Below are 12,549 nucleotides of genomic sequence, written 5' to 3' on the forward strand. Positions count from 1 at the left end.
CTCGATGGCCTATTGGCTGGCTCCCTTGGTTCCCTTCTTCCTGAAACACTTCCTTCCTTTGGCCTCCTGGACACCACCCTCTCTTGGGTCTCCTTCCACCTCTCTGGCCATTCCTTCTCCAGCTCCTTGGCTAGTTCCTCCTCTTGGACCCCACCTCTGAATAACGGAGAGCCCTGGGGCTCAGGACTTGCCCCTTTTTCTACCTGCATGCACTCCTTCCCTGGGTGACCCATAGCTTTAAATTTGTTTATTTATTTATTGGTTGTGTTGGGCTTTCTCTAGTTGCTGAGCACGGGCTTTCTCTTATTGTGGTGAGTAGGGGCCAGTCTTCGTTGTGGTGCGCGGGCTTCTCATTGAGGTGACTTCTCTTGTTGCGGAGCATGGGCTCTAGGCCCACAGGCTTCAGTAGTTGTGGCATTTGGGCTTAGTTACTCTGAGGCATGTGGGGTCTTTCTGGGACAGGAATTGAACCCATGTCCCTGCGTTGGCAGGTGCGTTCTTAACCACTGCGCTACCAGGGAAGTCCCGACCCATGGCTTTAAATGCTGTTTATCTGTGGCTAATTCCCAAGTGCATCTACCCAGCCTGGATCTTGTACCTGAACTTAACATACAGATAGCCTCCCACCTGTCTGACAGACCCGGATGTCCAACACGCACCTCTCACTTAAGTTGTGAAAACCTGAATCCCGAACCATCCATCCATATCAGTTACCCAATACAGAAAAGAAAAATGGCTCCTCTGGTCTTCCTGCTGCTCCAAGCAAAACTGTAGAGCCATCCTTAACTCCTTTACTGCTTTCTCACCCCATATTCGCTCCATTAGCCAATCCCGTCAGCTCTACCTTCAAAATAGATGCAGAAGCTGACCATTTGCCCTCATTTCCACAACCACCACCCTGGCCCAAGCCACTGTCACCTCCCTACGGGATCATTGCTGTGGCCTCTTAACTGGTCGCTCCGCATTTGCCTGCACTGCTTTCAGTTTATTCCTTTCACAATGGCCAGAGCGATCCTGTCCAATGTAAGTCAGCTTGCAGCACTCCCGTGCTTGAAAGTCAAAATCCCCAGTGACTTTCCATTGCACGCAGAGCGGCAGCCTGAAAGCCCAGTGCGATCTGTACTCCCATCCTGGCCATTCGTCTCCAGCCTCTGACGCCCACCACGCTCCCCTTCATTCACTCGCTCCAGCCACACTGGCCTCCCTGCCCCTCCTTGTACATGTCAACACCCTTCCTCCTTTCTCACCTGCTGTTACCTCTGCAGGGCTCGCTCCCTCACTTCCTCTAGGGCTTGATTCCAATGTTAGCTCAGTGGAGTCTTCTCTGAGATATGGGGGAGAAGGCCCCATATCTAAAATTGCAGCCTTGCCCCCTCCGTCCCCTCCCCTGCTCTCTTTTTCTCTTTAGCACTCCTTGCTATGCAATACACGGAATATTTTATTACTTTCCGCATCCCCCAACAGAATGCAGGCTTCACCAGGAAAGGATTTTGTTTTGCCTCCTTCACTGCCTCTTCCCCAGTGCCTAGAATCATGTCTGGCGCTCAGTAAGGGTTCAGTACATTTTTGTAAGATGAAAAAATGAACAGCTTCAGACAAAGGCTAAGACGGGGAGGAAGAGGGCATTTTTGGTTATGTGTTTTTTTGTCTTCCTCTGTGGAATGAAAGAAAAGGTTATTCGTTGTCCTCACAGCATCAGTGAAATTTATATCTTCCATCTGGAAAAGCATCTACTGCTTTGATAGAGTTTGCCCTTGGTAAACAGTTCCTCCATTAACCATGAGACCTTTGCACGGTGGTTTTTAGCAGCTCCTGAGATTCATCTGAGCTTGTAATGATTTCCCATTGAACCTTCAACAAGATACTGATGAATTCTGCTTCAGAAATCACTTTTGGGGTTTCAAATGAAATCTAAACAGTTCCTCCAACTTTTTACCTCAGTAGGGAAGGAGTATTTTTATCTTGGGGCAAACCAAGTTCCCGCCGTGGATGAAGCAGTTTCCTGTGTCATGCTTTGGGAGTGATCATTATAGCATGGGGTTTTTTTTTTAGTTTTTTTTGGGGGGGGGGGTGGGGAAGGGGTCACGTGAGATCTTAGTTACTCAGCCAGGGATCGAACCCGTGCCCCCTATAGTGGAAGCTCGGAGTCTTAAACACTGTACCACCAAAGAAGTCCTGATGTAGCATGTGTTATCCATCCTATGACATGCTGGTTACTGCAAAAAACATGAACGTGTGGGGTTGTTGCTTTTAGGAGCATTTACTGTGTTATCAGGCCAAATAGACTGTAGCCTGGATAGCTTATCTCTGGAGATTTCTACCATGGTGGGACCTCTTCCCCTTGGGAGCTCTGGGCCCTGATATGGAGACAGTGGACCACCCTCAGTGGGAAGAGGGCACCAGCAGAAGGAGAGGTTCTTGCACAACAGCTGGGTTCTTGTGCCGGGAAGCCCAGGTTCCCCCCATTGGCAGCCACATGTGGGCCTTCCTTCTTGTCATCACAGAGACCATAGGTCTGGCAGGGCCTCACAGCAAGGATGTGATAGCATTTGGTCCCTCACATTCTCAGGAGCTTAAGTTACAGAGGCTAATGGGATAATAAATGGTGGTAGGGGGGTTCAGGCAAGAAGAGAGGGAGGACAAAAAGGCTCACTCATTCATTCAAAGATACTCATTATACTTTTGTTATGTGCTAGGCTCTGGGAGTATCTGGGGGTGATGGTGACCAAAGCAGACTTGGGGCTCGGGCAGAAGGTGGCCAGAAAAGACATCTCTGAGGACATGACCATTTCACAGGGAAGACCATCACAGAATGCTAAAGCCAGACTCTTATTCAGATTTCTGAACTTGACTTACGTTGTTCTGTACAAATGTTTTATGTGTTGTGTCCATCTTTGCCCTTATGTCTGCAATTGGCAAGCCTGGGGTCACAGCCTGTTTGAGCATGTTCGCGGTAGGGGGTCAGGTATGTTGGTGGCAGGGAAGTTGTTTCAAACTCATATGGCCTGTTTTCGACAAGTATGTCTCAGGAGGCTCTGCGTGTGTGTGTGTGTGTGTGTGTGTGTGTGTGTGTGTGTGTGTGTAAACCAGTACAGGGATAGCTGTGGAGTCATCTCTCCCAGGAAGAGTTTGTATACTGATTGCCTCCATGGGAATTTTCTTATTATTTGTCCTCCCCCATTTCTTTTTCTAGAAGAATAATGAGAACTGCCATTACATTTAACAAGGATGGGAGATGCAGTGGGAATCCTTGAATCTTATTTTAAGAACTTTTATTGAGATATAATTGACATACAATAAACTGCATATATTTAAAGTGTAAAATTTGATATTTTTCTTTCTTATTAGTAATGCATACTTGAATCTTTTAAATGATGAGAATGTAGTACCAGCAAAAAGAACATAAACCATCGTCTCTTCAATGTACCTATCCTGTACAAAGCATGGCTGTAAGAGCATGAAACCCAGAGGGCTGTGTCATGGGGTCCAGATGGCTTATGCTTCGTCCAGCTCTGTCTTCATCTTCATCTACATCTTTCAGGGAATGCTTTACTATGGCTTCTTAATGATGGCACTCATTTCAGATATTTATCTCCAAAAGGAAGGAGCTTTAATGCCTTCTTTTACAGGGTCAACTCAGGTTCTTATTAAAAAAGGAGGAACCTTTTTTTCCATACTGGCACTGACATTGAGCTTGAAAAGAAATGAGCCTCCAGTGAGGGTTGTCATCCAGGTTATTATATCTGGTTCAGGGTTTTATAACGCACAGGAAAATGCTGCGTCTTCTATGATAACCCAGCTGCTCACCTCATGCCTTTCTCTTGAGCTCCCTCTTGGCAGAGCTGGGCAGAGCCTGCTCACTCGGAAGAGCCCCCCGAGTGCTATTGTGATGCCCAGTGTGTGGCAAGGGAGGCAGCACTGACCTTTCACATGTGCCTTTCTGTGGGTGGCGCCCCTGTTGTGCAATGGTGCTCCATTGGACACATACTAGTGAGGTTCCGAGAAACCCAGGAGGCTAGGATGCTGGTGTCTGGCTTCACTGTTCAGTGCCTGTGACCCTGGTGCTAAAACCGATATCTATGCAGAACTCCTCCTCTCACCTTTCAGGTTTGTTGCCCCAGTGACTCTTGTCCACAAATGGAAGGGACAGAGGAAGGAGAACCAAGGTCCTGCATGGTTTTAATACTTGACCCCATACATCTCCTTACCCAGCCTATGAGATAAGAGGTGACATTTTCATTTTACAGATGAGGATACTGCAATCTTAGAAGTCATTTGCCCAAGGTCACACAACTAACAAGTCATGGAGTTTAAAACCATATTTTGTGATTGGCAAGTTTATGATCTTTCTACTACCTGCACCTTAAAAGTCACAAGCCATTTCCCTGGGGCCAGGACCACGTTCTCAGACACAGCCCCTGGCAAGTACAGCCCCTGGTGGATAGAGCTTAGCTCCTTCGATGACTTCTTTAGAAACTTCAGCCCTTCCCCAGAGTTCTAGGACCTGCCATCACAAGAAAAGTGAAGTCAAACTTGTTACCCATCAGTCACCACTTCCATGGACTGACGACTGTATGCTTTTCAACCTGAGAAGAAAGAGCTTTGGCATCATGCTAAACAAGTTAGATTAATTCAACACATGGTGACTGTCTGCATTCTAATTCTCAGAACTCTAATGGACAGATGACCAGCGCACCCTGCCATGCACAGATTTGGTCTCTATTTTACTACCATTTCACATTGAGATTATCACTGGGGTAGGAACTTTCATTTTGGGGTGGTGTGTGTGTGTGTGTGTGTGTATTTCTTTTAACACTGCTTTTCTAAATCTTTTTGCCGTTTGACAGTCTAGCTACAGTCTCCCTAAATTGCTACAGTTTCAGGGGTTGGAGAACTACAGCACCGTGGGCTCATTTGTATTGCTTATGGCTGTGGTCACCTAACAACAGAGTTGAGAACTTGCAACAGAAACTGTATGGTTCTCAAAGCCTAAAATATTTGCTCTTGCCCTGAACAGAAAAAGCTTGCTGAAACTTCCTTTTTTTAAAAAAAGGGTACCATAGTTTTAAAGGAAAGAACTATACTTGCTAGCTCCAGCGAAAACTTTCCAAGCATCTGCTTGGTCAGTAATAACAGGCCAGGAAGAAGCACACACACCGTGGTCAACTCTGATTTCATTCATATGTGGACTATGCCCTAGGAGCATAATTCCAGGGAATAGCAATGTTCCTCTACGATACCACGTTCCCTGTTAACCACAACAGAGGTGCCACTAACTAGCTGGTCAGCCTTGAACCAGTCAGTAACCTTTCTTACATGAGATTCCTCACCAATAAAATTAAACATCCCACAGAATAGTATGTATTGATATATATAAAGTATATATAAATATATGTCTATAGAAGTATGTTTTATGTATGTGTTACATATATAGCTTTAAAAAGACTAATAAAATAACTATCAAATACAGTAACACAATAAAAAGAAGACCCATTTCCCCACCATCCAGCTTAGGAAATTGAACCTTGAGAACACCTTTGATGTCCCCTCTGTGCACCTGTCCAGTAACACCCCCGTTCCTCCCCAAGGGTAGATATCTCAATTTAATGGAATCATTCTACTGCTTTTCCCTATAGTTGTATTGTTTCATTTTGCCTGGAACTTTTTTTTCTAAAGGAAGAACACTTTTAGATCCCATCAAATCTTGTGCTTCAGAGGTATGACTTCACTTTCTTGGTGCTAACCTCCTTGTTTTAAAATCTCACAAGGGCTTTCAGTCCAGCAAACAAAGTTAACACACAGTGGTTGCCCAATAAATACTCTTGAAATATTCTCCAGGTTTTTCTTTTCCCTTTGGTGGCGATGGAGGGGTGGGGGCAAGGTACACCAAAGTCTTGGGCTAGTTCAGACTGGTCTTCCCTTCTCCCGCTGTGGTTTGTGATCTTGTGCTAGGCTGAGAGGTGGGGATCTCCAGAGCTGGTGCTTGTCTCTGCCATCTTTGTACTTATCAGCTCTGCAGTGGGTGGGGCTCGTGGTAAGGAACCTTGTTTATCCGGGCTGGTTCGCATAAGTTGACTCCATGTTTACATAGTAAAAGAATAAGGTGAAACATGATTTGCGAACCTTAAATTTAGCTTCCAGTCAATTTTAGTTGAAGGAAAATCTCATTGCACCCATTTTTTGTGTTTTCCTTTTTTTAAAAAAATTTTGTGGCCGAGAAGAAAAAGTATAAATACTGGCTTTTGGAAGAAGGAGCTATTGTTAAGAGTAAGCCTTTTAAACTCTGTAATTACTCCATAAAGCCTACGCATTTGCATCAGAAATACATTTAGTCTTATGTTGTAGCGCCCAGTGTACGCAGCATTTATAATGATAGGGTACTTCCAAAAATAAATCGACTCTATAGAAAATGTTAATCAGCTCATCCCCAGGGACCGGACTGAGTATCTCCATTGTACAAATGAGGAAATGAACATGACAGTTAGTGGTTTGACCAAAGCCACACTGTCACTGGCATTACGAAGATTTAAGCAAAGGTCCCATGTACAAGAAAACGCAGTCGTGTTTCCATGTAAGACACTGTGAGCCTTCGTCAAATTGACCTAAATTAAGATTCAGGGACTGAGAAGCCTTTTGGTGTTTGGAAGAATCGACCCCATCAACCACAAAGAGCGGGCTTGCTCCTGAAAGTTACCTGTGGGGTTTTAAATAGGACATGGTTTTTTTTTTTTTTTTTTTTTTTTTGAGGAGTCTGTTTGCTTGAAATCAAAAGCTGTGTATCTGGCTAAACACTGCTATGAAAACTGAAAAGCAGCAGGTTCAAGTATATTTCACACTGCCAGGGAAAATAGTGTGGGAAGTACAGTCAGGTCTCAATTTGTGGCATTCTACTTTTACAGCTGACAAGAAAGCAGCCTGTTACCAGGAACTTACTTTCCGAAACCATTTTCAGGGGTTGGTTCAGAACGTACACACTGTCTTCCAAGTCATCTGCTTCAGTGGGATTGCGTGGCAGAGGAAGGGTTTCCATGGGGGAACCACGAATTCCTCCATTTACAAGGAAACTTCTGGAATTCTGATTGCTGTTTTCTCAGGCAGAAATTGATAGTTCATTTTATGAATATTTTCCCCAACAGCTGATTGGAGCAAGAAAGGTTTTTTCTTTCCCGTCTACTAACCTCCAGTTAATTGAAAAATTCGGTTAACCATCACGGTAAGCTCCTCTTCTTTTGCTTTCCTTCCCCAAGCTTCACTTGGGAACTTGAGGGGTTCCCTTTGTTTGTTTGTTTGTTTGTTTTTTGGCTGCACCATGTGGCCTGTAGGATCTCAATTCCCCGACCAGGGACGGAACCTGTGCCCCCTGCAGTGGAAGCGTGGTGTCCTAACCACTGGACTGCCAGGGAATTCCTCATTTTTTTTTGAATAGCAAATGTTTTAAAGACTTTTTTTTCAACTTTTCTCTTAAATTGGAGTGTAGTTGACTTACAATGTTGTGTTAGTTTCTGGTGTACAGCAAAGTGATTCAGATATATACATATATATTCTTTTTCAGACTCTTTTCCATTACAGTTTAAGATACTGAATATAGTTCCCTGTGCTATACAGTAGGACCTTATTGTTTATCTATTTTATATATAGTAGTTTGTATCTGCTAACCCCAAACTTCTAATTTATCCCTCCCTCACTCCCTTTCTCCTTTCATAACCATAAGTTTATTTTCTACATCTGTGCGTCTGTTTCTGTTTTGTAAATAAGTTCATTTGTGTCATATTTTAGATTCTATATATAAGTGGTATCATATGGCATTTGTCTTCCTCTGTCTGACTTACTTCACTCAGTATGATAACCTCTAGGTCCACACATATTGCTCAAATAGCACTAATTCATTCTTTTTTTATGGCTGTGTATCGTCTTTGTTACCTATAGTTAGCCAAGACATTGCTAAATATAATAACTCTGGTATCTGGGCATATGCGTATAGCTTCATTCAGAGATATGGTATTGACTCAGAAGACTCACTCACCTGTTGTGATAACTACCAGAGCCCTTACTGTGGGGTTATATATACACCCCATGGATGGGGAAAAGCCATGCATAATTGCAGAGAGAAGGTACCCTAAAGAGGAAGACACCACCTCACAGAGGGTCGGTGCCAGGTGCTTATCCTGAGCTGCTGGATCCCAAGATTTGATTTTGGCATTTTTCACCCTCTGTTCATCAGATCTGGGGGCTGCAGACCCATCCTGATTGAGTTTATAAGTAGCTGATGAGCCAGAATGACTCCGTTTATAACATTATTTGGTGAGTTGGGTTCAAAACCCAACCCACCTACTTTTGCCATGTTGGGCACATTGCCCGACTTTTTTTTTTTTTTTTCCTTACCTGGGCAATTAGAATGTTAATGAGCTAATGCCGTCCCATAATACCTGGAAGATAATAGCTATGGTTATAATACTGTCATTTTCCTGTTGTCATCATTATTACTGCAAGTCAGTTTAGGAGACTGAATAATAAAGCAGAAATTTGCCTTTTGAGCATGGAATTTTAGAGCATGGGAAGTTAGAAGTTCTGAAGGAATGCCTCTATTGGGTGGGAACAGTTCAGAATTTCATCAGTTGATATAATGGACACCATAGCCAGACTCTCACCACCATCACTGCTGGATAAACTCGCCTGCAGTTTGAACCTGTGGCTTACCTTTTTCTAGATTTTATGAAGTCATCACTTTTTTCATCTGGGAGCCTCTAATTTATTTGGTTCCAGTTTTTAGCAGCGATAAAGGAATCACTCCGAACAATTTGGGTCTGGCTTGCTAAACATCGTTTAGGGGCGATTTATTACACTTCCAGGATGTTCCTTCTTCCGGTTCCTCGTTCCGGAAGTGACATTTGCAGGAGGGTACCTAACTCGTCTCCAGGATGGGCTGCGTGTGCCAAGCGCTTATAGAAGGCCCTGCGTTCCTTTGACGGACTAGAGCGATGGGAAAGCATGCTTCCTTAAGTTCACCAAAACAGGGCAGCCTTCTATAAAGACCTCACCTATCTGTATTTGTTTTTTATTTTATTTTGTGTCTGGTATAGGTATTGACATCCTGAAGCTTGTAGCAGCCCAAGTGGGAAGCCAGTGGCAGGATATTTATCAGTTTCTGTGCAATGCCAGCGAGAGGGAGGTGGCCGCTTTCTCCAACGGGTACACGGCGGACCACGAGCGCGCCTACGCAGCGCTGCAGCACTGGACCATCCGGGGCCCCGAGGCCAGCCTGGCCCAGTTAATCAGCGCCCTGCGCCAGCACCGGCGCAACGATGTCGTGGAGAAGATCCGTGGCCTGATGGAAGATACGGCCCAGGTAAAGCAGCCCGGATCGTCTGTCTTTCCCACTAACCTATAGCTCCCTGTGCTCCAGATTTTACCAAGTATATGTAATAAGGAAAAGGAACTGATAATTGGTGTTTAGCTTCATGCATGCACACACACACACCCCCCTCTCCTAGGGCAGTGTTTCTCAGTGGTTTTCCATTAATCATCTAGAGAACTTTTAAAAAATTCTGGTAGTTGGACCCCATTGCAGACCAGTCACAATAGAATCTCTAGGGGCAGGACTAGAAACCAGTATTTTTAAAAGCTCTCCAAGTAATTCTAATGTGCTAAGATTCTAAGTTGAGAATCTTTGCCTTTGGGATGGAGTCTGGCATCAGACTGTACGTCTAGATCTATTCCTTGTTACCCAATGTACAGTTTCAATTTGCATAACACCCTTGGAACAAAAGCAAGAAGGAAGACTTTTTTCTGTTCCCTTCCCCTTCCAGAGGACGTTTTCTGTGATGTGGCTTAAGAAGGCTCTGACTTAAACGTTAGGAAGGCTCCAAGTACCCCTGAGGATGCAAGTGGTGCTGGAGGTATTTAGTAAGAGGACTGATATTTCTTCTCGGGCTTGTCCCATCAGTGCCTCAGATAAAACCAAGGGGACCCTGGAGTGTGATTTATTTATCGTTGTTGGTCCATGAGCCCTGGCTTTGGACTCAGACAGCACTGGATAGGAATCCTGGCTCTGACACTTCCTGGCTGGGTGACCAAGGGTACGTTACTTCAACTGTCTCTGCTTCTGTTATCTCCCTTCTCAGCCAAGTTTATGGGGCTAAGACTAGAAATAAACTATATAAAATGCCTGACACATTGAAGGTGTTCTACAAATCATAGTTACGGTCATGAGGTAACTCATTTTACTTGGCCTTTCCTTAACCATAATGTGCTTCCCTGAAAGGCCATGAATTAAATACAAAGTTGGCTCTTGAATCATATTTCTCAGACTTCGATTGAAGTTTTGTAACGTATTCCCAAAGGAAAAACGCTGCCCCTGAGACTTGATAAAACTCACTTAAAATTTAAAAGGCCTTTCTGCCTGTGTTCTTTTGTGGTCCAAACTCATTATCTAAGAGAGCGAGGGAGAGATTTTTTCCCCTGTCCACTCTAATCTACTATCATTCTGCACCACATTTGTATATCAAAGGACTCAATTTTATATATTTAAACTTGTATATATATAAAGAAGTCCAAATGCCTTTATCTTTCTATATTAACAATGTAGTGTTTATTACTGAAATAAACATTCATTAGGTGGATCTTTTATCTAAATGACTAGATAAAAGTTCATTGGTGCTAGCTGACTTTGAAGGTAGTCTTTAAAGCTCCTGGTATATTTTTAACTTTTGTGAAATGTGGAATTTCAGAAAAAAGATTTACTCACAGACGCAGGGGTACACATTCAAAGGCACACACCAGTGTCTTGTGACTTTCTGCAAAACGATCTCAATTAAGTATAGTTCACAGCTAAAACAAGGCTTTGAGTAGCTGAATTTTGGGGGAAAGAAAGGGAGGTGCTTGCCCTCCAATTAAATAAAATGACTGCAGTTCAGACAAAGGGACTCAAGAGGCAAAATATTATTGTGTTTCCTTGGAGTGCTGGCTTTAAGGAAAAAACTGCTAGGGCAAGCAGTAGATTTGAAGAAGGATTTAGACACTCAGGAAGAAGCCACTGGATCACCTTGATAATGCCTCCAAAAAAGAGAAAATGTAATTGATGCGATGTTAGGATTTAGTTAAATGGAATATTTAATAAGGTGGAAGGATGCTCATGATGTATTGTTAAGGGTTCAGAAGAAGCTTTCTCATCAGAGAAGACAGATATAAACATAGGAAAATGAAAAAGCGTACATGTTAATGTTATTAAATCTAGCTGGTAGAATTAGAAGTGGTTTTTTAAAATTATTTTCTATAATGAAAACATTACTTTTGTGATTTAAAACACTTTTTAAAATGATAGCGGAAAGGGCCCATGAGGAAAGAGAGGTAGGGCTTTGTTTTACTGTGCTAAATTGAAAGAGGGAACCATCCTCATTTTCATTGAGGAAGAGCAGACAGTGGTTGATGAGCCAATCCATTCTTCCTTGGGAGGACTGGCTGAGGTTTGCTATGTTGGGGTTGAGTCAGATTTGCCTGAAACTTGTTTTATTTCTGGTTTCTGCAGATCTGTCTTCACTCTCTGTGTACACTCAGCTATCACTTAGAATTTGGGTCTAGTCTTTAAGGCACTTCTTTTTTGGGGTGGCAGTGATGGTAGCAGAGTATTATCTATAGCAACTGACCTTGGCATGTTTCTCTTATGGTTCCATTGAGTTTCATCAGTGTTTATGGAGCACCTGTTGATTCCAGGCACTGTCCTAGGTGCTGGGAAAAGTGGGCCAAAGGTTCAGACTCCATGGAGGACACTGCACGTCAGGGAGAGTGATTATAGCAAAAATCACCAGGCCAGGGAGTAAGAACACAAAAGCCTGAGTCCCCAAGTGCCAAACTCTTGTTCCTTTTAGTTTTTTTCCTTCCTCTTATCTCCTCCATATACAAAAGATTCTAGTATCTATTTTTTAATTTAATTTTTAATTTTTAAGAAACAGTGGCATCAGGACATCTTTGTGGCTTTCTTCTTGGTTCTTGTGTAGCCTGCATGTTAGGATGGAGGCTGAGAAGGCAGTATTAGGCTTCGTGTTCCATGCTTTAATCATGTCCATCATTGTCTGGCAATGTTGTGGACCCAGCTCTGACTCTAATTTTAATAGCCAGTGAGCATGGATTTCTGGCTGCCAGCTCTTATTAATTGCACAATTTGTTCACAGTTTATCTCTGAGATTGATGGAGTCAAACAAGAGAATCGGAACGCAGGGGGCATAATTGAGACTTAGTTTTTCCATTTTCTAGTGGATTTGTATTGTGTGTGTATGGTGTTACTGCTGGCAATTTCAGACTTTGCCCCAGCAGTTAATGGACTCTTAATGTGCAAAAATGACTCTGTGTGTGTGTTTAAAATGGTGAATGTTTTTTCCTATTCACGAGCCTGAGAACACCTATGTTATGTTCCACTCAGAGGACTGGCCCCAGTGTTCCTTTTAGTTACCTCCGTCAGGAACAGCTGGTCCATTATTAACCGTGGTGGCCTATTAGCCATTCTTGAATTAAACACATCCAGCATCTTAAAAAAATATGCATTAACAAATTATA

General features: G+C 43.3%; 1 protein-coding gene across 1 annotated transcript in view; it reads left to right on the forward strand.

Moving 5' to 3' along the window:
* The window catches only part of TNFRSF21 (TNF receptor superfamily member 21), a 60,227-nt gene that overhangs the window by 26,633 nt on the left and 21,045 nt on the right, over nucleotides 1-12,549 (forward strand). The window contains exon 4 of the mRNA XM_057700469.1: nucleotides 9,081-9,346. Within this exon, the coding sequence (XP_057556452.1) occupies nucleotides 9,081-9,346 (266 nt within the window). The remainder of the gene's footprint in view (nucleotides 1-9,080; nucleotides 9,347-12,549) is intronic.

The sequence above is a fragment of the Hippopotamus amphibius genome, chromosome 11 (genome assembly GCF_030028045.1).
Source record: "Hippopotamus amphibius kiboko isolate mHipAmp2 chromosome 11, mHipAmp2.hap2, whole genome shotgun sequence".
Classification (NCBI taxonomy): Eukaryota; Metazoa; Chordata; class Mammalia; order Artiodactyla; family Hippopotamidae; genus Hippopotamus; species Hippopotamus amphibius.